This window comes from Kogia breviceps, chromosome 16 (assembly GCF_026419965.1).
Source record: "Kogia breviceps isolate mKogBre1 chromosome 16, mKogBre1 haplotype 1, whole genome shotgun sequence".
NCBI classification, from domain to species: Eukaryota; Metazoa; Chordata; class Mammalia; order Artiodactyla; family Physeteridae; genus Kogia; species Kogia breviceps.
The window spans coordinates 25,284,924-25,308,779 of NC_081325.1; the positions used below are offsets into that span (position 1 = coordinate 25,284,924).

Consider the following 23,856-nt stretch of genomic DNA (forward strand, 5'->3'; position numbering starts at 1 on the left):
GTTATAATTGATTACTATCGTCATTTATTTTGATGCTAAAATTATCCCAGGTTTTGGCCAGTGAGAGCTACTTCAAGCGGACCCTTGGCAGAGAGTCATTGACTCACCCCAAATAATTCCTTTTTATGAAAGACTGCTTTTGTTTTTCTTACACAGTTTGGGTCAAGGTGTATAGATTTCTAAGGAGTAGGTAGAATGTGAACACCAAGCAGTTGTGGTCTTGTGTATGGGCCCTTCATTTTCTGGAGGCCAGAATTTGACCTATGGAATGGTGTTAGTTTCTCCCTTATCCCAAAGAATACACAGGGTCTTTGGGAAGTACTCTCTATGCAGCTAATAATAGTGAGAAGGGCTCAGAAGAGTGGAACAATAGATCCTAGTTACTTCAGTGGGATTTTATTTCATATATCAGCCAACCCAAGAAACAGTATTTTCATTGACTGGTGATGTCAATAATAATAATAACAAAATAAAACTAACAAAAAGCCGTTCCTCATAAATGCTAAAAAGTATAGTTAGGGGCAGAATCTAAAAGAAAAACATAAAGAAGCAATGGGAAAGTAATGGTCAATAAAGAGGCAAAGGAAAGTAGAAGAGACAGCAAAGAATAGAAGCAGAGCTAGGGACAGTGAAATAGAAGCCACTGATGAAAGGGAAGAAAGGGGTTTGCTGTGTGTGTGAGAAGGGGTGAGGGAGAGGGTGGGTAAAGAGGAGCAGGTGGAAGGATGTTAAGGAGATCATGAAGAACCATTTGAAAATGGGGAAACTAATTCCTATGCTCAAGGATTTAGGAAACTACCAATCTGACTGTATAGTTCATGCTAAGATTCATTCCAGGCTCTAAAAAACAGAACTAGAACTCATCTTTTTTTTTTTTTTTTTTTTTTTTGTGGTACGCGGGCCTCTCACTGTCGTGGCCTCTCCCGTTGCGGAGCACAGGCTCCGGACGCGCAGCCTCAGTGGCCATGGCTCACGGGCCCAGCCGCTCTGCGGCATGTGGGATCTTCCCGGACCGGGGCACGAACCCGTGACCCCTGCATCAGCAGGCGGATTCTCAACCACTGCGCCACCGGGGAAGCCCTAGAACTCATCTTTGATTTAATTAACATCTGACTACTTTGGCATTGGTCATTGAAATAGAGTACCTAGTGTTTAAGAAAAGAGACTGGGATTACAGATGAGCTCCCTAGTTGCCCATCAGCACAAAGTCCACTGCCTTGGGAACAGGGTACATAGGGTAGAAGAAAATGTCAGAGTTCTGATCAAATGAAGCAATGTAAAGTTTTGTGACACAAGCAGGAGAAGGTATTCAGTGTCTAGATAAGTCCGTTATGAACAAAGGTCTTCATTTTTACTAAGAAAACACTTTGATGCATTTCTGGTCTCTAATTTCAAAATTAGTCATACAAATTCGATAAAGTTATAGAATACCTTTCAAGAGTTGGGTTTTCCAAAGAAGGTACTCAGTGCTGCTTCATTTTGTTTGGCCTTTATTTTGACCTTTATAATTAAGGGGAACATAGAGCACTGATTGAGGATCCATATTACAAATAGGAATTATTTCAAATCTGATTGTAGAGTTTTAAAAAAGAAAAGGAAAGAGGGGAATTTTGTTACTTATGTAAGAAAAGAAAAAGTGATTGTCTTTTCTTGTGAAGAATTATATATCTGTTTTACTCCTCAATTTCCTTTTTTATTAAGAGTCTTTAAATTTCCTATGCCAACAAATGGTAACTCACCTTGCAACTTGAGTTCTTTTCCTATTTTAGTGTATTCTAGCCTACTATTTTTATTCTACTGAAATATTTTAGTTTGAATTATTTATTAGGACATAACCAGTACAGCAAGTGTGGTTCAAGGCATTAGTGTTCATTTCTGGAATATAATGCTCTGACATTAACCCTATATCAAGTTAAACTGACATTACTATGGCTGGAGTGAAAACATACCTCTAAGCTCATATATATATTTTCTTAGGATTCAATGGGTCTAGGTTCTAAATTCCAATGAATTTAATTACTTTGCTAAGGCTTTACTCCTTTCCAATTGAACCTCCTTAAAATACAGTGTACCTTTTTTTCTTTGGCATGAAGTTATGGCATCAATGATTTTTATTTGTCTACAGCATGGAAGCAATTCCTACCACATTGTGTGACACCATGGGAGTTTGCATATATAAATTGTGTAAAGTATAAAACTTATGTTCTTTATGGTAGCACAAATAAACAATTTTTCTTAGGCTTGGGAAGAGGAATGATTGTCTTGAGTACTTAAGACACTGCAATAAAGACATGATCTGGGCTGTTATGTTTACAGTGTTGAAGTTGAAAATAATTTTCAATTTTCTTCCCCAAAATATATTTTCTAGAGTTGAGTCATTCTGTTGAATAAGCAGTAATCTGTTCTTTCATTGAGTTTCAACTCTTTCACTATAGTGATAATGTTCTAAAAGTATTGTAGGAGTTGGGGGGAATAATTTCTGCCTGTTTAACACTAAAAATGAGTTAAGCTCTTCATATTGAACATGCTGCTGTTAGTAGGGCATAGGATTTAATTAATTTTCAATTAGTATCCTCATTTTTCATATACTTGTGTTCTCTGTGTGCATTTTTTATATAACGAGCTGGGATTAGGGGGTGTAACCTAGTGTTAGAACATTGATCATTGGCGTACATGGAGAAAGAATCAATTGTCTGGGCCTTTTAAATCCAGTTTGACAAATATTGAGAACATACACTGTAGAAGGCACTGTGCCAGATACTGTGGAAGATTGATTGTTATACTTTATTGTAATTAGTTAAACTAACCACACAAGCAATCAGTAGACTGGTGTCCAGGCAGTTATTAACTTCAGTTGATTTAAGAAATCAACTGATATAGGCCTTATTTTAATTTCCTTTAGCATGTTTTCAAGAGTCTCATCATCCTTTTCTAGGAAACTGGAACCTTCGATTATCAAGCATTGTAGGCTGCAAACTTCTACCAGATCAGGAACTCAGCGATTCCATTTCTTGGCATTTAGTAAATTTTAAGGACTATTTTCATATCACCTTAGTAATTAGCTTAAGTAGAATGAATGGTATCTGTAAAAATAGGGAAAAAATTCTCATTAAGTTTTTAACTTTATTTTTATAACATAGAGTAGGTTTCAGTTCTAATTAAGATGGAACCTTCCAGATATCCAACATTAATACTAAAATTAAAAGTAAATTACATGTCTTTCTGGTAATTTTACAGCGGTTTGGACTCCAAGATTCAAGAAGCTCTGTGCTTCCTGAAGAGGTTGTGAGAGTGGAGAAGATGACTGAAAACCATGTCTTCCAAGCTTCTGTGACAATCCGGATTGCAGAAAAAGAGGTGACTGTTAAGGTAATGAATGAATCAAGGTTTGTACTTTCTAAGATGTGCCTTGTTCTGTCCATTTTTATGACCTAAATTGGGTTTATGATTCCCTTATAAGTCTTCTTTTGTTCCATAGCATCACATCTATATACATGTATCTGTATATCTATATATCCAGAGTCATGTATGTTTGTACACTGGAAAAGTTCAGGAGAAACATAGGGATAGCTTTTCATCAAAAACCAAAGTCAGCCTCTGGGAAAGTCAAATAAAGTGTTTATTAATGAAAGCATTTTGTGTTCTGAGTCCTTGGTAAGAAATAGTCATTGTTTTCAAACATATTTTAACAACTCAGGAATGCTCTTTTCAAATAAAATCTTTGTCAGCTACATGAAACAGTTAAAAGAGGAGCTGTTGTAATTGAACAGTTTTTAGAGGAGGGGAACGATATTTGGTCATAGAGCTCCAACAGCTTGCTCTGCCTCCCTTTTTTCTAACCCTTCCCTTGAGGGTCCTAAGAACCTTAAGAGGTGATAGGAAGCCAACACTAGGAAACACAGCCTGAAAAATGCTGACAATTAGATTGTAAGTGAATGTAGGAAAGAATAAATGCTTGCCTTCTTATGTTATGACAGAGCAAGCATTCATGATAGGCTTTTTTGTTTGTTTGAACGTGATATTAGTAATACTTATTCAGGTCACTGTATTTACTCAATCATCAAACGAAATATTGATTATGTCTACCATGAGCCAGGCTCTGTATTAAAATCCACTCAGGGGCTTCCCTGGTGACGCAGTGGTTGAGAATCCGCCTGCCAATGCAGGGAACACGGGTTCGTGCCCGGGTCCTGGAAGATCCCTACATGCCGCGGAGCGGCTGGGCCCGTGAGCCATGGCCGCTGAGCCTGCGCGTCCGGAGCCTGTGCTCCGCAACGGGAGAGGCCACAACAGTGAGAGGCCCGCGTACCGCAAAAAAAAAAAAAAAAAAAAAAAAAAATCCACTCAGTGCCTGCAATATACTAGTTACTGTCTTTTTCTCTTCACATATATTATGCCATTTAAATCCCCCAATAACCCCGGAGATAACTTTTATTATCTCCATTTTATGGATTAGAAAACAGATGTGAAGAAGGTAATCAATTCACCCATGGTCACCAGCTACCAAATGGCACAGCTGGGCCTTCTAGACAGTACACTCCACACGACACTCTTCTGTCTCCTTCAGATGAGTGACCTCACAGCTGATGGTCTGGGATAGAGGCAGATGAGTAAGAACTTCATTGGAATGGCTACGGAGATGTAGAGATGGAAGTAACACCAGGAGTCAGGAGAAGGAGTAGAGAAAGTTTCAGAGAGGAGATGGGGCTTGAGCTAAGTCTTATGACACAGGAGCTTTCCAGTGGCCCAGGAGTGGAAAGGTGATAGGGCATTTCAGGCGGTTTGAACAGAATGTCCAGGGACATGAGATGTGAGCGAGCTTTCATTATTTGCTTCCCTTTGGTAATGGCTTTCTAACATCATTGCCTCCCGGCCCTTCAAGTTAGCCTTCTATGTTACCACCAGGATGATCTTTCTTAAAAACAAATCTGATCTTGTCACTTCCAAACTTGTAATTCTTTAGGGTTTGTGTTGTCTACAGTATGATCAAGTCTGGAGTCCCCAGCAGGGCATGGAAATCCAGGAGACTTTAATAAGGAGGAGATAGGAAATAAAAGGAAGTAGATGTGAAGGATGGGAGGAGATTTTAAGAACAGGTGCTTCTGAGTGGCAAACTAAAATAAGAGTGGAAAAAGATTTTTGGACAGTTTAGAAATCAGGAGATCTTTGGTGATTTTGGAGAATCCAGTAGACTGATTTTAAATTCTGTACTTATAACTGAAATTTGGGCAAAAACCTTCATTCTCAAGCGGTGACATTGTTATTATAAGTTATAAATAGTATGAAAATCACTTGATTCATATGAAAATGTCTGACAGCATAGGGCTTTAATTTTAGAGGGATGACTGATTTGGAAGTTTGATGAAAGCGATCATCAGATGTGTGAATGAGAAAATAATTGTTGCTCTATTGAAATATCAAAAACAGTATAGAATTGAATTGAGCAGGAAATTAGTAGGGGCTTTTAAATGGCGGTTGTATGCTTTCATTTAACTATTATTTTCAGAAAAACATGTGCATATTATATTTACCTCTCTTTAATTATAGGTGCCAGCTGGGACCAGGCCATTAAGTCCACCTTGCACATCAGACCGTTTTATACAAACTTTAAGCCATAAACAACTACTGGCTGAAATGATGCTGTCTCACATGGTTAAGGACATATGTTTAATTGGAGGAAAAGTAAGAATAGCAGCCTCACTGCTAAGTTCTGTTTCCTGACTTTTGGTGGTTTTGACTTATCCCTTGAATGATTGTGTTTCCATTTGTAGGGTTGTGGAAAAACAGTCATCGCTAAGAACTTTGCAGATACCTTAGGATACAATATAGAGCCTATCATGCTCTATCAGGTAAGAAGTTCATTTTTAGCACTTGGACTATAAACATACTTTTGGACCATTAGCAGAATTTGTGGATATTCTTCCTTCAGTTGTACCTGTTAATTTTGAAGTAGATAACTGAAATAGCTATCAAATTGGAGTGCAGCTATAATTATTTGGAATTTTTGAGAGTGTGTTCTAGGATATCTGATGTGCCCAACATACCAGGGTCTGTTTTTCAAGAGAGATCCATTTTACAAGCATGTGTACACACACGCAGTACTTTTTTTTTTTTTATTTTTTTTTTTTATTTTATTTTTTTATTTTTTTATTTTTTTTTCAGTATGCGGGCCTCTCACTGTTGTGGCCTCTCCCGTTGCGGAGCACAGGCTCCGGACGCGCAGGCTCAGCGGCCACGGCTCACGGGCCCAGCCGCTCCGCGGCACGTGGGATCCTCCCGGACCGGGGCACGAACCCGCGTCGCCCGCATCGGCAGGCGGACTCTCAACCACTGCGCCACCAGGGAAGCCCAGACACGCAGTACTTTTAATAGTAATTTGGAAATCTAAACAAAATGAGTTTCAGCAGCAGTGGGAGATAATTAGGTATTCACCAAATAGATTATTATTTTTTTATTGTGGTAAAATGTACATAACATGAAATTTACCATTTTAACCATTAAAAAAATTTTTTTTTTCTTTTACTGAATATTTATTCTTAATTGAAGTATAGTTGTTTTACAATATTGTGTTACCTTCTGTACAGCAAAGTGATTCAGTTATATGTATATACACATTCTTTTTAAAATTCTTATCCATTATGGTTTATCTCAGGATATTGAATATAATTCCCTGTGCTATACAGTAGGACCTTGTTGTTTATCCATTCTATCATTTTAATCATTTTTTTTTAGTGTACAACTCACTGGCATTAAGTACATTCACACTGTTGTGAAAACATCACCACTAGCTATTTCTAGAACTCTTTTATATTCCCAAATAGAAACTCTGTAACCATTAAATAATAAATTCTCTGCCTCCCTCTAGACTCTGGTAACCTCTATGTGACTTTCTGTCCCTATGAATTTGTCTATTCTAGGTGCCTCATGTAATGGAATCATGCCTTTTTTTTTTTAAACATCTTTATTGGAGTATAATTGCTTTACAATGGTGTGTTAGTTTCTGCTGTATAACAAAGTGAATCAGCTATACGTATACATATATCCCCATATCTCCTCTCTCTTGTGTCTCCCTCCCACCCTCCCTATCCCATCCCTCTAGGTGGTCACAAGGAATCATACACTTTTTTTTTGTCCTTTTGTCTCTCAATTATTTTACTTAGCATTATGTTTTCAAGGTTCATCGATGTTATAGCATATCTCACACGTTCATTCCTTTTTATGACTGAATAATATTTTTGTTTATCCATTCACATGTTGATGAACACTTGGGTTGTTTCTACCTTTTGGCTACTGTGAATAATGCTGCTATGAACACTGGAGTACAAGTATCTGTTTGAGCCCCTGCTTTCATTTCTTTTAGGTATACATGTTGGAGGGGTATTGCTGAATCGTATTGTAATTCTACCTTTCACGTTTTGAGGAGCTGCTAAACTGTTTTCCATAGCAGCCACACCATTTTACATTCCCACTAGCAGTGCATGAGGGTTCCAGTTCCTCCACGTCCTTGTCAACACTTGTGATTTCCTCTTTTTTTTGTTTTCTTTTGTTTCTGTGTTCATTTTGCTTTGCTTTTTATAATAGCCGTCCTAATGGGTGTGAAGTAGTAACTCGTGGTTTTGATTTGCACTTCCCTAGTGACCAATGATACTGAGCATCTTTTCATGTGCTTATTACCATTTATATATCTTATTTGGAGAAATACCTTTTCAAGTTCCTTGCCTATGTTTTAATTGCATTGTCTTTTTGTTGCTGAACTGTAAGGGTTATTCATATATTCTGCATATTAAGTCATTCTCGGATATATTATTTGCGAATGTTTTCTCCCATTCTGTGGGTTGTCTTCTCACTCTCTTTTTTTTTTTTACATCTTTATTGGAGTATAATTGCTTTACGATGGTGTGTTAGTTTCTGCTTTATAACAAAGTGATTCATTTATACATATACATATGTTCCCATATCTCTTCCCTATTGCGTCTCCCTCCCTCCCACCTTCCCTATCCCACCCCTCTAGGTGGTCACAAACCACCGAGCTGATCTCCCTGTGCTATGCGGCTGCTTCCCACTAGCTATCTATTTTACGTTTGGTAGTGTATATATCTCCATGCCACTCTCTCACTTTGTCCCAGCTTACCCTTTCCCCCTCCCCTTGTCCTCAAGCCCATTCTCTAGTAGGTCTGTGTCTTACCCCTAGGTTCTTCATGACCTTATTTTTTTTTTCTTAGATTCCATATATATGTGTTAGCATACGGTATTTGTTTTTCTCTTTCTGACTTACTTCACTCTGTATGACAGACTCTAGGTCCATCCACCTCACTGCAAATAACTCAACTTCGTTTCTTTTTATGGCTGAATAATATTCCATTGTATATATGTGCCACATCTTTATCCATTCATCTGTTGATGGACACTTAGGTTGCTTCCATGTCCTGGCTATTGTAAATAGAGCTGCAATGAACATTGTGGCACATGACTCTTTTTGAATTATGGTTTGCTCAGGATATATGCCCTGTAGTGGGATTGCTGGGTTGTACGGTAGTTCTATTTTTAGTTTTTTAAGGAACCTCCATACTGTTGTCCATAGTGGCTGTATCTATTTACATTCCCACCAACAGCACAAGAGGGTTGCCTTTTCTCCACACCCTCACCAGTATTTATTGTTTCTAGATTTTTTGATGATGGCCATTCTGACCGGTGTGAGATGATATCTCATTGTAGTTTTGATTTGCATTTCTCTAATTATTAATGATTTTGAGCATTCTTTCACTTGCTTGATAGTATCCTTTGATGCACAAAAGTTTTTAATTTTGATGAAGCCTAATTTATCTTTTTGTTGTTGTTGCCTGTGTTTTTGGTGTTATATTCAATAAAGCATATTGCCAAGTCCAATGTTATGAATTTTCCCCTATGTTTTCTTCTAAGAGTTTTACAATTTTAGGTCTCTAACCCATTTTGATGTAATTTTTGTATATGGTGTAAAGTAAGTATCCAACTTCCATCTTTGCATGTGGATATCCAGTTTTGCCAGCACCATTTGTTGAAAAGACTGTCTTTTCTCCATAGGATGATCTTGGCAATCTTGTAAAAAATCAACTGACCATATATGTGACGGTTTGTGTCTGGGCTTTCTGTTCTACTGCATTGGTTTATATGTCTGTCCTTATGTCAGTATCACACTGTTTTAATTACCATAGGTTTATAGTAAGTTTTGAAATCAGGAAGTATGAGACCTCCAACTTTGTTTTCTTTTCCAGGATTGTTTTGGCTATTCAGGGTCCCTTGAGATTCCAGATGAATCTTAGGATAGGTTTTTTTCTATTTATGAAAAAAAAGAAAAGTTGAGATTTTGATAGAAATTGCAATGAATCTATAGATCATTTGGGGTAGTATTGTCATCTTAATATTAAATCATCTATTCTGTAAACATAGATGAATTTCTGTTTGTTTATGTCTTTTTAAATGTTTTTCAGCAATGTTTTATAATTTTCAGTGTACAAGTCTCATCTCCTTGGTTAAATTTATTCTTAAGTATTTTTGAATGGATTATTCTGGTGGATGTACATGCTGAATATAGTATTATAAAAAAGAAAACTTACAGCTGGTGTTTTTACAGAGTGAAATTTTCTGTCATGTATTTTTTTGTAATGATATCCCTAAGACATTTTTATCCTGCTAATTTACCGATTTCTAGGTATTCGTGTTTGGCTGGTTATGGTATCTTTTTACTTCTAGCACAGTCTCTGTTTCTTATTCTTGGAACAATTTTGGATAGTGGATGTGATATACTATTTACTTACATTTTAGGAAGCATTTTGTGTTTTTAGTTTATTCTTTTGTTTAACTTTTTAATTATTACTGACAATAAATATATTTATATTAAAATTGTTCTTATTTTTGAAAAATGACATTTAAGCCAGTTTCTTGCTGTGACCTTATCATAGAAAATTTGGTAACAGCTCATATTTCAAATGATTCTGTTGAGAGTTTTTTCATGCTGCTTTAAGTTACTTTGTGCCTATGGGTTGAATTGGCCAGATTTAGAAGCAATTATAATCACACGGTACTGGTAACTTTTGGGCTATAAGCAGAAAAATCTATTGTAAAAGATATTTGAGAATTCTCCCTGAAATTAATTTTTTTTCTTTCTTCTGGGTAACTTAACTCATTCAAAGCACTACGGTATCATTTAGTATTTTGAGTTACTTTGAAAAGAATTTTGGAAATGAAAGAGAAAGCATCCTGCCTTGGTATAAAACTATGGAGGATTTATACCTCCTACTATTTTGTACAGTTTTTGTTATCATATTTCTAGAAATACAGGTAAAGGTAGTTATATAAAAAAAGAGGAAAAGATAATTAACTGATTAAGGCCTTAAAAGATTCAAATATTTACTAAGAAATACTCCATGATTTTAAAAGATGAAATTTATGAAGAAGCATATGATCCAAGCTTACAAAATCATGAAGAATATGAATTAAGATGAAGAGACTTAAACCAGTACTGATATCCTGAGTCTTGAGCAATAAACATGTAGGGGAAAGAAAATAAATTTCTACATTATACAGCAGGTGACAAGTCTTGGAACCCACTGAAAATATGTATATTTATATATTTTTTTCAAAAATATATTTTCAAGTGAGTCTTTATGAATTGATTCTAGGTCTATTGGATTTTTTAAGGGAAATAAGGAAATTGGCAGGAGAAGGGAGTATATTTTTTGCTTAATTCATGGAAGATGCAATGAAGAATACCCTGCCCTCTTAGAAAATCACCCTCTTGGTGATGGTTAGCTCAATATGCTAGTTCATTTGTCTATACCTTTCCATAGCTCAGGTTAGAAGTGATCTGAGGATGGCATTTTATCATCTCACCAACCTGTTAACCATCAACTTTCTAGTTTCCAATGAAAATACTTTTCTATCAAATAATGGAGAGAAAAAAAATCCCAAATCATCAATATATTTTTAAAACAAGTTAAATTTTGTTATAAATATATCATATTCCACTTGTAAGTCTAAGATAAATACAAGCATAACTTAACCTTTCCAGCTGCCATTGCTTTGAAATCATATGGAGAAGACCTTTTGAGGATAATATTTCTTTTCTCTTTGACTCCATCCCCATTTATTAGTAATATTATTTCTAAAGTTGTACACATTATTATTTTATACATTAAAATAAAAACTCCCATTCTAATGAAAGCTGGAAATAATTTATGCCTCATCAATTTTTTCCAGACAGTACTCTTTCCGTTTCAGATTTCTGTAGTCAATGTATGGCGATTCTTACACTGTAAGAACAATAAGTTCACAAAAATATTATTTTATTTTAATGTATTTTTTAACTTTCCTGTTGTTTGTTGATTGATAAATAAACAAAGGTAGGAAAATTATACTATTCAATTTGATGGCAGACCATTCTATTACCTGACACTCTTCTGAGATATGAAGTCAGTCTCTTCTAATTTCTGCCACAGGATAAGGTCGTTTAGTCATATCTTATTAATCTTCTATCTGACAAACATGGGTGATGATATTCAAAAGGCACACAAGTTTTGCCATAAGAATATTTTGCCCATCCTCAGCATACCCACTATCTACCTCATAGATGTCCTTCAAGGATTGGGAAAACTGGTACAGAGATAAGGAAAGTAATCACATATTCTGAAAACCCCTTTTCCAATTTTGCTTTTCTGCTCATTAATCTTTAGAGAAATGTCTGGAAGAAAAAAATGGTTTCTGAAGTGTAGACTTCAGAAAGGGATAGAGAAGTGTAATAATGGAAACATGTTTTGTAGGTGAGTTTGTTTCTTTCTCTCTCCATATGTCTTCTTTCCAGGAACTGGATCAAAGCATACATTAGGCACTTTATTGACATTTGCAGGTTTTGTAAGCTGTTAATTTGTTGGTTTTCATGATAGAAACCAAGCTCCTGAGATTAATTTGACTCTTTTTGCTTACAATTTCATGTTTATTAGTAGTGTTCATCTATTTCTTTGGGACAGAGGAACTAATTTAATAGGATTAAAGATTAGATTTTGGTTTTATAATAATATAGCCCATATTAATGAAAATTTTCCAGAAGTTTGACCCAACATAGAGAATATATAGTGGGAATAAGTAACTCAACATCTGTTTTCCTAGAAGATGTAGACATTTCCCTGTTATTTGTACATGTATAAAGCTACACTTAATATGTGGGTTTTGCCTTATTTTTAGACTTGACTATTTTTAGAACTGGGTTTCATATGAAGAAAAAGAAAAACAGAGCCTTTACACAGATTTGTGGCAGTACATAAAATAAGTTTTATAATAGGTTATAAAAATCTTAAATCATTTGTCTCAAGTGTTTGGTCAGATTCTTTTAACTGGTTATTCTTTTTTTAGTGTTGAAGTCAGTGATTTCATAGTATTGAAGACATACAGGTTATTCTTCTTCTCTTTCACAACCAGATAAGGGCATATTTCCAGATTTCTTTCCACACCATGGTAAGCAGCACCAGATCTGAGATCTCGTTTCTCTGTTTAAGTACTACTTGGATTAAAAGCCAAGTCGACTCCAATCAAAAATTTAGGTCAAATTAGTTTAAGAGACTTAGAATGAACATAATAACTGTCTAAAACACGTTGAAGTCTTAGGATCATTTTTTTGACCCCCTAGCTAAGTTTTTCTTCCTATAGCTAAACTCAAACCAAATCCTTTTCTTCATTTTCCATCTAATCTACAATTCCTCCTTCTTCCTGTGTATCCTAATACAGTGGAAATATCTTGACCTTTTATTCTCTCTCATTTGTTTTCACTGCCCTATGTCTTGGACTTTTTTACTTGCTTCTTGACTTTGTCTTGAATTTGCACTTTTTTCATGAAGATTTCAAGAGTCTGTATTCATTTAAGTGATTTATATTCAACCTCAGAGACTAACTTTCTGTATGATTCTGTAGATCATTTTGTTTTCTTGATTTATTTTGCTGTAATCTGTCATCCTTTCTGTCTTCTTAGTATTTTTTCTTTTTCCCACAAAGAATAACCTTCATAAGGCTATCTAGGAATTTACTTGCCTCAATTCCTTCAAATTTCTTTTATTATAAAATTTATTTTTAAAAAATGTATGTCATCATGCAAGTTCTACATCCTCTGAATTTTGAAATAGAAATTATAAACTAAGAGTAGTTGTATTTTCATGGAGCTCTTCCTCATTCTTTTTCTTTTATAGTTGCATATTATTCCATCATGTGGTTATACCAGAATTTATTCAACCAGTCTCCTATATATGGACAATTGGGTTGTTTCCAATATTTTGTAATTACAAACTAAGTTGCAGTGAATAACCTTTGCATATGTATTTTCACATTGTTAGAAGTATATCTTCAGAATTAATTCCTAGAAGTGGAATTGTTAGGTCAATAGGTAAATATATGTGTAGTTTCGTTAGGTATTGCCAAATTTTCCCCTGTAAGGATTATACCATTTTGCATTCCCACCAACAATGCCAACAGAGAGGGCTACCAAGCTCTTTAATGTTTGCCAATTTGATAGTTAGAAATGGTATCTAAGGAGTAGTTTTTTTGTTTGTTTGTTTTTTGTTTTTATTTATTTATCTATTTATTTATTTGGGGCTGTGTTGGGTTTTCGTTTCTGTGCGTGGGCTTTCTCTAGTTGTGGCAAGCAGGGGCCACTCTTCATCGCGGTGCACAGGCCTCTCACTGTCGCAGCCTCTCTTGTTGCAGAGCACAATCTCCAGACGCGCAGGCTCAGTAGTTGTGGCTCACGGGCCTAGTTGCTCCGCGGCATGTGGGATCTTCCCAGACCAGGGCTCGAACCCGTGTCCTCTGCATTGGCAGGCAGATTCTCAACCACTGCACCACCAGGGAAGCCCCTAAGGAGTAGTTTTAATTTGCATTTCTTATATTAGGAAAGAAATTGAAAATCTTTCCTATTTTTAAGGGCCATTATTATGGTCCTTAGTATATTATCTGTTCATTTCTTTTGCCCATTTTTCTACTACGTTTTTGGTCTTTTTTCCCTCTCAATTTTTAAGTTTCTAATATTAGGCATATTTGCTTTTTATCTGTGATATATCTTGCATGTATTTTTCTCTGTTTGTCAGTTATACTTTGATTTTATTTATGAATAAATTAGTTTTTGCCTTGTAAATTAAAAAAATTTGTAGTTAAATTTATTAATATTTTATTTTATTGCATCTAGATTTTGAGTCATGGCTAGAAAGCCTTTCCCTATACCCAGGTTAAGGAGGATGTCTTAACTCATGCCTTAACTCACTCATGCCTTTTTCAGCTTCTAGATTGACCTCTGTCCAGTTCTTGCACATAACCCCTTATATTTTAGAACCAGCAGTGGAGTACTGGGTCTTTCTCAAGCTGCCATCTCTCTTTCTGACCACAGCTGAGAAACATCTTCCAACCTTAAGGACTCAAATTATAAGATTGGGCCCGCACGGTTAATCCAGAATAATCTCTCCATCTCAAGGTCATTAATTTAACTAGGTCTGCAGAGTTCCTTTGGCTATGTAAGGTAACATAGTCACAGGTTCTGGGGATTAGGATATGGATATCTTTGTGGAGGGTATTATTCTGCCTACTACACTGACCATTCTGGAAGATCACACCACAGATGGTATTTGAGTTACAAATGTAGCACACCTCTTTCAGTCTATATAGTTTTCATATGCATAGTGATTCTACATGTAGCTGCAAGCATCCAACTTCATGATATTTTTTGGTGTAGCTGTGCCCATACATTTGTTGAAGTGTGTATTATGTTTTAACAAGTTATTTTCCCTATAGTAAATGTAGGCGTTATCCTGAATTTTTTTTGAAATCATGTGTATAGGTATATTATATTACCTATGGATTTTTTCAAGGCTATAAAGCAAAAATTACAAAATATTGTTTATAAAATGGGGGTCTTTATAAAATAGGGTTGGGTCTAACAGGATTGAGAATGCAGCAGGTTAGACCACAGCATAGGGCTTGGCATAAAGAAGATACTCAGTTGAATATGCACCATCCTAGAGGCTTGGGAAATCTTAAATTATTTTAAGTAGAATGACTTTTATTTTTAAGTATGTAAGGGATAGATGTGATTATTCAAACATTGTTGTCATTCTCCCCATCAAAGACATTTAAGAACTTTTCCATTTATAGCGTTCTCTAATGCAGAAAAGCAATAGAATTATTTAGATCAATTTCTGATTTTTGAGAACTAATTAGTTCTTATAGGATAAGGCAGGAGGCTGTTTTGAGACAAATTCATTTCAGTTTTAGAATTACAATTTTCTGTGTACTTCCTGTGTTTTGCAAACATAAAATTTTGTGACAATTTAATAATAGCTTTTTGCAGCCTCTTTGAAGTGATTCAAGTTATTTACTAAAATTTATAATTACTCTAAGATAGGCCAGTAAAGTGGTATTTCCTGGCTTTCAGAATTAAGGATGAGAAAGGTTAAGTGCCAGAGTTTATACCTCAAACAAAGCTTCTATAACAGGTCCTAGCTTATTAATTTTCAAGTCATTTTCTTGCCTACTAGACTCTGCATCTTTAAAAACAGTACGTAACAGACAATGAGACTCACTCTGAGATGAGAGGAAACTGGGTTGAAGCCCTAAAAGTATCATCTGTTTTTATTTGGAATGCTTTCCTTCACATTAGCTTGATTTGCTTTAGAATGCTAGTGTTCTTGTTACATCACAGTTTGTTTTTCAGTATTGGTCTATTTTTCTACTTGCTAGCTTTTCAAAAACAACATAATAGAAAGGAGGAATGGAGGAGTTTGCAAAAATCAATGGTTGTTTTCAACTGATAAAAGTCCATCTCAACAGTGTATTTATTATTTTTATAATTGAAACTTTGTGAAACGTATCTTAGGGTCTTGTTTTGATGGAGAAATCATCTCAAAAGCTGAGTGTAATGACAGTTGTAGTATTTTATGTTAAGCTTGCAATTAGAAGTACTTGGAGTGTTAATATGATAGGACATAGTACAAAGTTATGTATTGAAAAGGTAGGCTATTTGCTGGTTCAACTTGATAACTTATTAAACTTATATATTCTAAAAACGCAAAGTGTATCTTAAAGTTTACCTGTGCAATATATGTTATAAAGGTTCATCTTGTTGTATTTGCATAAATTTGCCATTTGAAAGGCAGGAAGTTTTACATTTGCTTTTTTTTTAAAAAAAAGTATCCAAACATGATATTCAAATCTTTTATAACTTTGCAAGTATGTACTAGACTCCTTATTTAATTGAAACAGTGTACATTTTAAGTAATGGGCAACAACTTTTGTGTTACATTAACAAATTTAGTTATCATGAGGTATTTATTAGATTTATAAAAACACACTAGGAGGCCTTTGGGCGTGTGTATAAAAATAAACATTACAGTAAGACCAAATCCATTCGCTCAAGGAAGAAAACAAAAGTAACCAAGGAATCCTACCAAATAAGGAATTCCAGCCTGAAAGGTATTTCATTTACCATTCTTGGTGATCCAGAAACATAGGATCCATAAACTTGAAGAGAGAAAGAATTTCAAATTTGAGGATTCTCTGTAGAATAGCTCCAAACTTAAGGACACTGTGTGATGAAGTCACAGTACTGTTGTTGAGAACAAATTGTTATGCTTGACCATCTCCATTAGTTAGGACTTTTGTTTTAAATGTACTTTACAGTAGTTTTGATTAGGGGTCTTAGGGCAATCTTTTAAGGGTCTTCAGGAATTTATAGTCACCAGAGATCACTGTAAGAGTAAGGATTTGCTAAAGGTTAGTGAGATTAATGATGAAGTTATGTATTTATATTCTTATGGGGAACATGTCAAGAAAGAAAAGAAAGAGGATATAACTTTGATTTGATTTTTTAATTAATTAATTAATTTTTGGCTGTGTTGGGTCTTCATTGCTGTGCGTGGGCTTTCCCCAGTTGTGGCGAGCAGGGCCTTCTCTTCCTTGTGGTGCATGGGCTTCTCATTGCGGTGGCCTCTCTTGTTGCAGAGCATGGGCTCCAGGCGCATTGGCTTCAGTAGTTGCGGCATGTGGGCTCCGTAGTTGTGGCTCACGGGCTCTAGAGTGCAGGCTCAGTAGCTGTGGCGCATGGGCTTAGCTGCTTCACGGCATGTGGGATCTTCCCGGACCAGGGTTCGAACCTGTGTCCCCTGCATTGGCAGGTGGATTCCTAACCGCTGAGCCACCAGGGAAGCCCCATAACTTTGATTTGATTTTGACTTTCACAAATTTCTGTAAGTACAGTATATTTTATAAATATGTTTTATTCTTGGAAATAAAAAGTAAATATGGACTTCTCAGCTATGTCATCTAGTTGCCTTTTATGATTTCTAAGTGCTTTTTTTTTCTATTCTTCCACTATTAAAAAAACCCCAATTACTCAGGATTCAGCCCATTTTCTGAATATATTCAATTTTATTGCTGATTTACAAACCAGTCTCATAGTAGAAACAGCGCTTTCTGAGGTGTCTGAACTGAAAACCATTTGGCTGAACCAGCGAGATAGTCAAAAAGAACAGCAAAGGGAAAGGCATTAACAGGCAGAGTTCAACTAGTGCCTCTGGGAACTGAGCTGAAGTAGCTTGGGGTTTAAGCTAGTAAAAGCTGTGAAAATCCTGATTTTACAGTCTATTGACTACTGTTGAGAAATTAACAACCTGAAGAGGGACCTTGGCCAGCCCAGCTCCTGGGATCCTTGCTGTTCATTTCCTGTGGTTCCCTGAAGCTCTTGCAGATTCAGGTAGCTGCAGGCTGGCAGCCTCTGTGCAGGTGAGGAGTGGTGCCCATTATGTCCTCACATAGGTGGGAAGATGGACAGGGTGGGAGGGTTGCCCTGCTACCTTCAGCAGTCTGTTTCTTTAACCTTAGCAAACCTTTTTCAGTGCTGCTTCAAGCAGGAGACTCCATGTTTATCCTCAATGATGCTCCCTGAATCCATTAACTCTTCCTTCTCTCCCACATAGTGAAAGGTGTTTGCTGCACAGTATCTCCCATGGGGGAGCGATTCAGAGAGAGCAGCTTTAGTTTTGTGAGGAAGGTTCCAAAAGGGACACATTAAGCCAATAGAAAGCGTTGTCGAGTATTGCAGCCACGGCACACTTCTTAGCTTTCTCCCCATCCGCCATACCCACCCCACAGCCAATTGTTAGTTTAACATCATTTGCTTTTTGCAGGATCTGCTATAGCTATGGACATCTCCAGTAGCTCTAACCCACCGTCCCTGGACCCATTTTTGAGAATTTGCTGGAAAACGCATTTGGCATATGAAATTTTACTTTATAGAGTTTTTAAGAACACATCTGTTATGTCAGTTGGACATTAATAGAACTTATTCCTCTCTCAGGCATGCAAGCTCACTCTCAGGATAACACTGAAGTTCTATTTTCTTAGCCAATTTCAATTATGTGATACAGAGTTATCAACTATAGTCACTATGTTTTATATTATATACTCAGATCTTAATTCATCTTATACCTGAAACTTTGTACCCTTTTACCAACCTCTTCCTATTTCCCCCACCCCTCAGTCCCTGACAACCACTCTTCTACTGTCTATTTCTAAGAGTTTGACTTTTTTTTTTTTAAGATTCCATGTACAAGTGATTGCATGCAGTATTTTGCTTGTTCATTTATCATTTAAATCATTTTATCATTTAAATCACCATGGCTTCAGTATACTTAGAGAAAGCATCCTTGACCCATGGAGCCATTTGCTATCACATTACCCGACATTTTCTGTGCAGCACTGACCACTACATATATATACACACACACATATATATATATTTTTTGCTGCACTACACGGCTTGCAGGATCTTAGTTCCCTGATCAGGGATTGAACCCACTCACTCAGCAGTGAAAGAGCAGAGTCCTGCTCACTGGACCTCCAGGGAATTCCCATGGTATATTTTTTTTTATTTGCATCTCCTCCCTCCCTCCCTTCCTTCTCATCCTTAGTTCCCTTTCCTTTGTCTATTTTTGTTCTCTTCACCCTGGAATGTAAGATCCATGTTTATCTTTTTCAGTGCTGTATCCTCAGCACCTGGATCAGTGACTTGCATGTAGTAGACAATCAGCATATGAAGGAATGGATAAATAAATTTTGAAAAATTTACATTATTTTTAAAGGATCAGCTCTGTCAACTTTTCTTTACTAATTTTTATGTTTCAATATTACCTTTACTTTAAATTCTAAGACAAGAATTTCTTTTGTCATACAGCATTGTTTTTATACTTTTATTAGTGTCCTGAACTATTAACTTAGATTTATTGTTAGACTTAAATGTTAATGTATTAGGATTTTGTTTCTTCAATTGATTCAGATTCAGCTATTATTAAATACCCACTAGGTGCCAGACATTATCTCATTTAATTATAAAGATATCTTACTCACTTCACCCATTTATCATAAGTCACAGAACTGGAATTGAAAACCCAGCTTTCCTTATACTGTACCCATTCTTTCAACTGTGATACTTTCCAAGTTGGCTGACTAGAAGGGATTTGAGTGTTGTTGAGTGAGGCCAAATGCTATAACTGCTCCATGTGTCTTTACTGAATACTGAACGGGTTATTAGCACATACCACAACTTTGATTTTATACTTTGTTACTATTGGGTTGGCCAGAAAGTTTGTTTGGGGTTTTTCCGTAAGATGTTAAGGAACAAGCAAACTTTTTGGCCAACCCAATAATTATTATAAGGCAAATATTATTTAAACTAGAATTGATTGCTACTTTCCCACCTGTTCTCCTGAGTCAAACATTTGTGATAAAATGTAGCAAAGTTTGCAGTACCATTTGAATAAAATGTGTTCTTCAGTTGTGTGTCCTGGGATTTTACTCTATAACATCTTTTCTTTACTCTATAACATCACTGCTTTTTGCCTTCCTTTTTGAAACTGTTCTTACCCTCTTTTATATATGTAGTTGTCCATGAACATTTCTAAACAAGCTTTCATAACGTTGGTTTACTTGTAAAAAATTATTATCCTTAGGTTGTGATTTTTGTTGTGGACAATAGAATCCATTTTGGCTGTCTAAAACTGAGAGGGTTTTATTACAGAGTATTACGTAGCTTACAGAATTTCTGGGAGAGATAGGGCACAGTGTTTAGATTTTACCCAGTTAGGAATGACAGAGCCTGGAGAACTTCAGCCATAGCTTTCTAGAAGAGCGAGTTTCCTTGTGCTGGCTGGCACTGCACTCTCACTGCGAGTTTTTTCAGTTCCCAGTTTTGTGTGTGGGAGAATGCTTGGTAGAACCTGGGTCGCGTACAGAACTCTAGCTGCAAAGGCATCTAAGAAATGATGTTTTTAGTTTTCTAGCCACTGTACTACAGCAAGGATAGTAGAGGGATTTGATTGGGTGTCTTCTTGGAATACATATTACATTATTTGCACTTACACTGAACTTGACTTTATATTTTATTGAATGACTGTATTAAGATGTCCTTTGGTTGGGTCAGTTGTGACATAGTGGGTTTGACTTCTAGTTAGCTTCAATCAGAATAATTTTGTTCTATGTTCATGGAATAAATCTTTAGAGTAGATCATCTTGAAATAGATCCCACTGGTTACAGTAAAGAGAGCTATAAATGAATAAAAATCGACTTCTTCCATTAATAGCAGAGTAACTGAAAACAATCATGGTAGTCTTCTAATGCCATCATTATATACGTAAAGGAAGCATTTATTATATGGGTGACAGGTTAAAAATAGTTGCTTAAAAAAGAACTTTAGGAAGAAGCATGGAAGAGTTTACAAATAATTTTACAGTGTATGTAAAATGAGAGGCCTTTTTGTTTGAGATCAAACATAAATGACACAGGAATGTTGGCAGCACGCCTTGCATTTTGTTCACGGAGTGTGCTTAGACTGTAAATAATGGCTTCATTTCTATTTTGGGACCTAAAAGTTATTAATATTCTGTGTTTATGCAATATTTATGCAGTATTCTGACACTAATAGTTATGGACATAATTAATCCCTATTGTAAAGTTGGTGGCTTGCATCAGCTAGTCTTGGTGTATTCTTTTATTCCCTTAAATCCCAGATTCTCTTAGTATTTTATACTACTGGCAGGATATTTTCTGGTAGCCACTTTTTGCAGTTATTTATTAAACTAATTACTTATATCCAGGTTTCTCAAGGGAATCTCAGAAAAATTAATGTATACCATTCAAAGGTCCTAAAAACATTTAAGGTATATAATTGCTTTAGGGTTCAAATTTATATTCTCTGTTACATTTTGTGCATTTATGCTTCTCATTTTAATAGGACATTTTTAGTTTTAGTAGGGTTTCTCTGTTGCAAATCAAAAGAGCAAAATTCCAAATGACACAGAATCTTAATATACATATATGGATGTTTTCCAGGGATCTGAATGAGGAGGAGAAATGTTTAAGTTTAGACAATGGTGGCTCTAAAGGAACTAGTTTTCGTGTCCTGTTATTTTTAAATTTTTTAAGGAAACAGAAAGAGGAAATGGTTCGGCCTCTATGATATCATTAGTGCTATTTTTATTCTCTTAAGTTCAAAGGTTTCAAGGATAAGAAAAATATATGCAAAACTGAGGGCATTCATCTTTCTTGATTTTTATTAGTGTGCTTTCAAAACACTCGTATGGAATAAGCACATTTCTTCTTAAAAGTTTGTCTTTCCACTTGCTTTAGGGGTGTGTGTGTAGGCAGGAAGAATAAGGAAATGATATATATTTTTTTAACAATTCCATGTTACAGTATATGTTAAAATAAGTAAGGATATTAAAACAACTTCATGGTACTAAAACCCAAAAATTCTATAGACAGAAACATTTGAAAAAGCTGTTACTCCATTTTAAAGATTAGTTTGATATTGAAATCATGTTACTGACCCATTTCAGACTGTTCTAAAAAAATTCTGTTGATCTAGGTTCAGTTGTTCTGTGAAAGTTCAGTTTTACTTTGGTGTCCTTGCACTTTCACACAATGGAAAATAACTTTCACCCGATTGAAAATAATTTCTTATTATAACTAATATTATGGAAAGTGGGGGCAATTATCTTTTTAAGGAAAAGCTGGAATTTTCATCTTTTCTCCCAATACAGGATCTTAATTATGAAAACCAACTACTTTTATTAAACAGGATACTTTTTTTCCCGTAGGAAGGTTTTTATTCTAATGCACAGATATATTAGAAATGAAGAATGGCTCTTTTTCACATGATAGTATGCAGAGACTTGATATGATGAAACTGAACTGAGCTAGTCTTTTAATAAATGCCAGGTGTTTTCCATTTTTTACCCTCTGAAGATTGAAAAAAAGGGAAGTATTTCTGGTCTGTAGTTGTGGTTGGCATTAATAGCTTTGAATTCTGTTGGTCTATTACTGCTTGTTGTGTAGCAGCAAATAATTATTTCAGTTTACTTCAGTCAGTAAAAGGGAGTCTCCAACTGCTAGGTTGGAAAAGGGGAGCCGTACATACGGGTTGTCTTTCTCATCATCTTTATTAGTAAATATTTACTTATTTGAATGAGGCAAGTATTGTAGACATTGTGTGAATTAACAAGATATGAATGTACTTTGGAATCATCCATCACTACAAAATGAAGTAGTGCTTTTTTATATCTTGTACAGAATGGTGATTTAGGATGTGTTGGTATGAGAGTGAGGAATTTTCTCTGTCAAAATTTTAAAAAAGGGGCTTCCCTGGTGGCGCAATGGTTGAGGGTCCGCCTGCCGATGCAGGGGACACGGGTTCGTGCCCCGGTCCGGGAGGATCCCACATGATGCGGAGCGGTTGGGCCCGTGAGCCATGGCCGCTGAGCCTGCGCGTCCAGAGCCTGTGCTCAGCAACGGGAGAGGCCACAACAGTGAGAGGCCCGTGTACCGCAAAAAAAAAAAAAAAAATGTTACCAGTTGCTAGACTCGGCTCCTTAGGAGTTCGAACCTCTTATGCCAGAGTCACAATCCTCATCTCCTCTTCTTGGGCCCATGCAAAAGTTGGGTTAGAAAACCATGTGTTTTTGGTCTGAAGCTGGGATTTTCAAAATTAACCCCCAATCATTTCTTTAACAATATGGTTTCAGTGGGATACCTTCTTCATGTTACCTGCTTTCTGAATATCAATAGAAATGCTTAAAGGAAATAAGGCCTACTCTTTCCTTTTTTTTCCTTCTTTATTTTTCACCTTTTAATTTATACTACTTTGTTATACATTTTATTAGTATATATCTTCCTGCAATCTCATAATTCCCATCATAATAAAGAAGGAGTATAAATAAATGAGACAAAGTTTCACATTAAGTTAATGTCTCTTTTTTAAAGCAGTGCTTCCCACCTGGGAGTCATTTAAGATATCACCTATGTAATGTTTAATAAAAAATAGGTGGTAAGCCCCACCTTGGATCTACTGAATCCAAATCTTCAGGGTGATAAGGCCTAAGCTTCTATCAATATATTTTCCAGAATTTCCTCCAGCTGTTTCTGATACATATCTTGACTTAGAACCTCTGTGCTAAAACATGTTTTCTGTTTGTTTTATGCTCTAGGACAATATGTAATGTAACTCTATACTGACTGTTTTTCTGGAATAATTAATACCAAGAGTTTTCTTTAAATTTACCTGTTTTTATATTAATTTTAAAAAAGATTTATATATATATTTGATATTTTTCATAATTCAATTATGAAAATGAAACAGCAACATTTATTTTGATTTGTCCTATTTTTCTGCAAGAGTGATCCATTTCCGGTTCTGTAGCATAGCCACGAGTGTGAATAAGCTCATTTTCACCATGAATCATCTCAGTAAACACTGATGATGAGGATAGGTTTAGTCTTACATGCTCATATAAATTGCA

At 35.7% G+C, this 23,856-nt stretch overlaps 1 protein-coding gene across 2 annotated transcripts in view; it reads left to right on the plus strand.

The window, feature by feature from the left end:
- Positions 1 to 23,856, plus strand: part of VWA8 (von Willebrand factor A domain containing 8) — a 345,450-nt gene that overhangs the window by 71,089 nt on the left and 250,505 nt on the right. For both annotated transcript variants that reach the window (XM_059041719.2, XM_067016182.1), the window contains exons 10-12: positions 3,238 to 3,369; positions 5,548 to 5,682; positions 5,772 to 5,849. In XM_059041719.2, the coding sequence (XP_058897702.1) occupies positions 3,238 to 3,369; positions 5,548 to 5,682; positions 5,772 to 5,849 (345 nt within the window). The remainder of the gene's footprint in view (positions 1 to 3,237; positions 3,370 to 5,547; positions 5,683 to 5,771; positions 5,850 to 23,856) is intronic.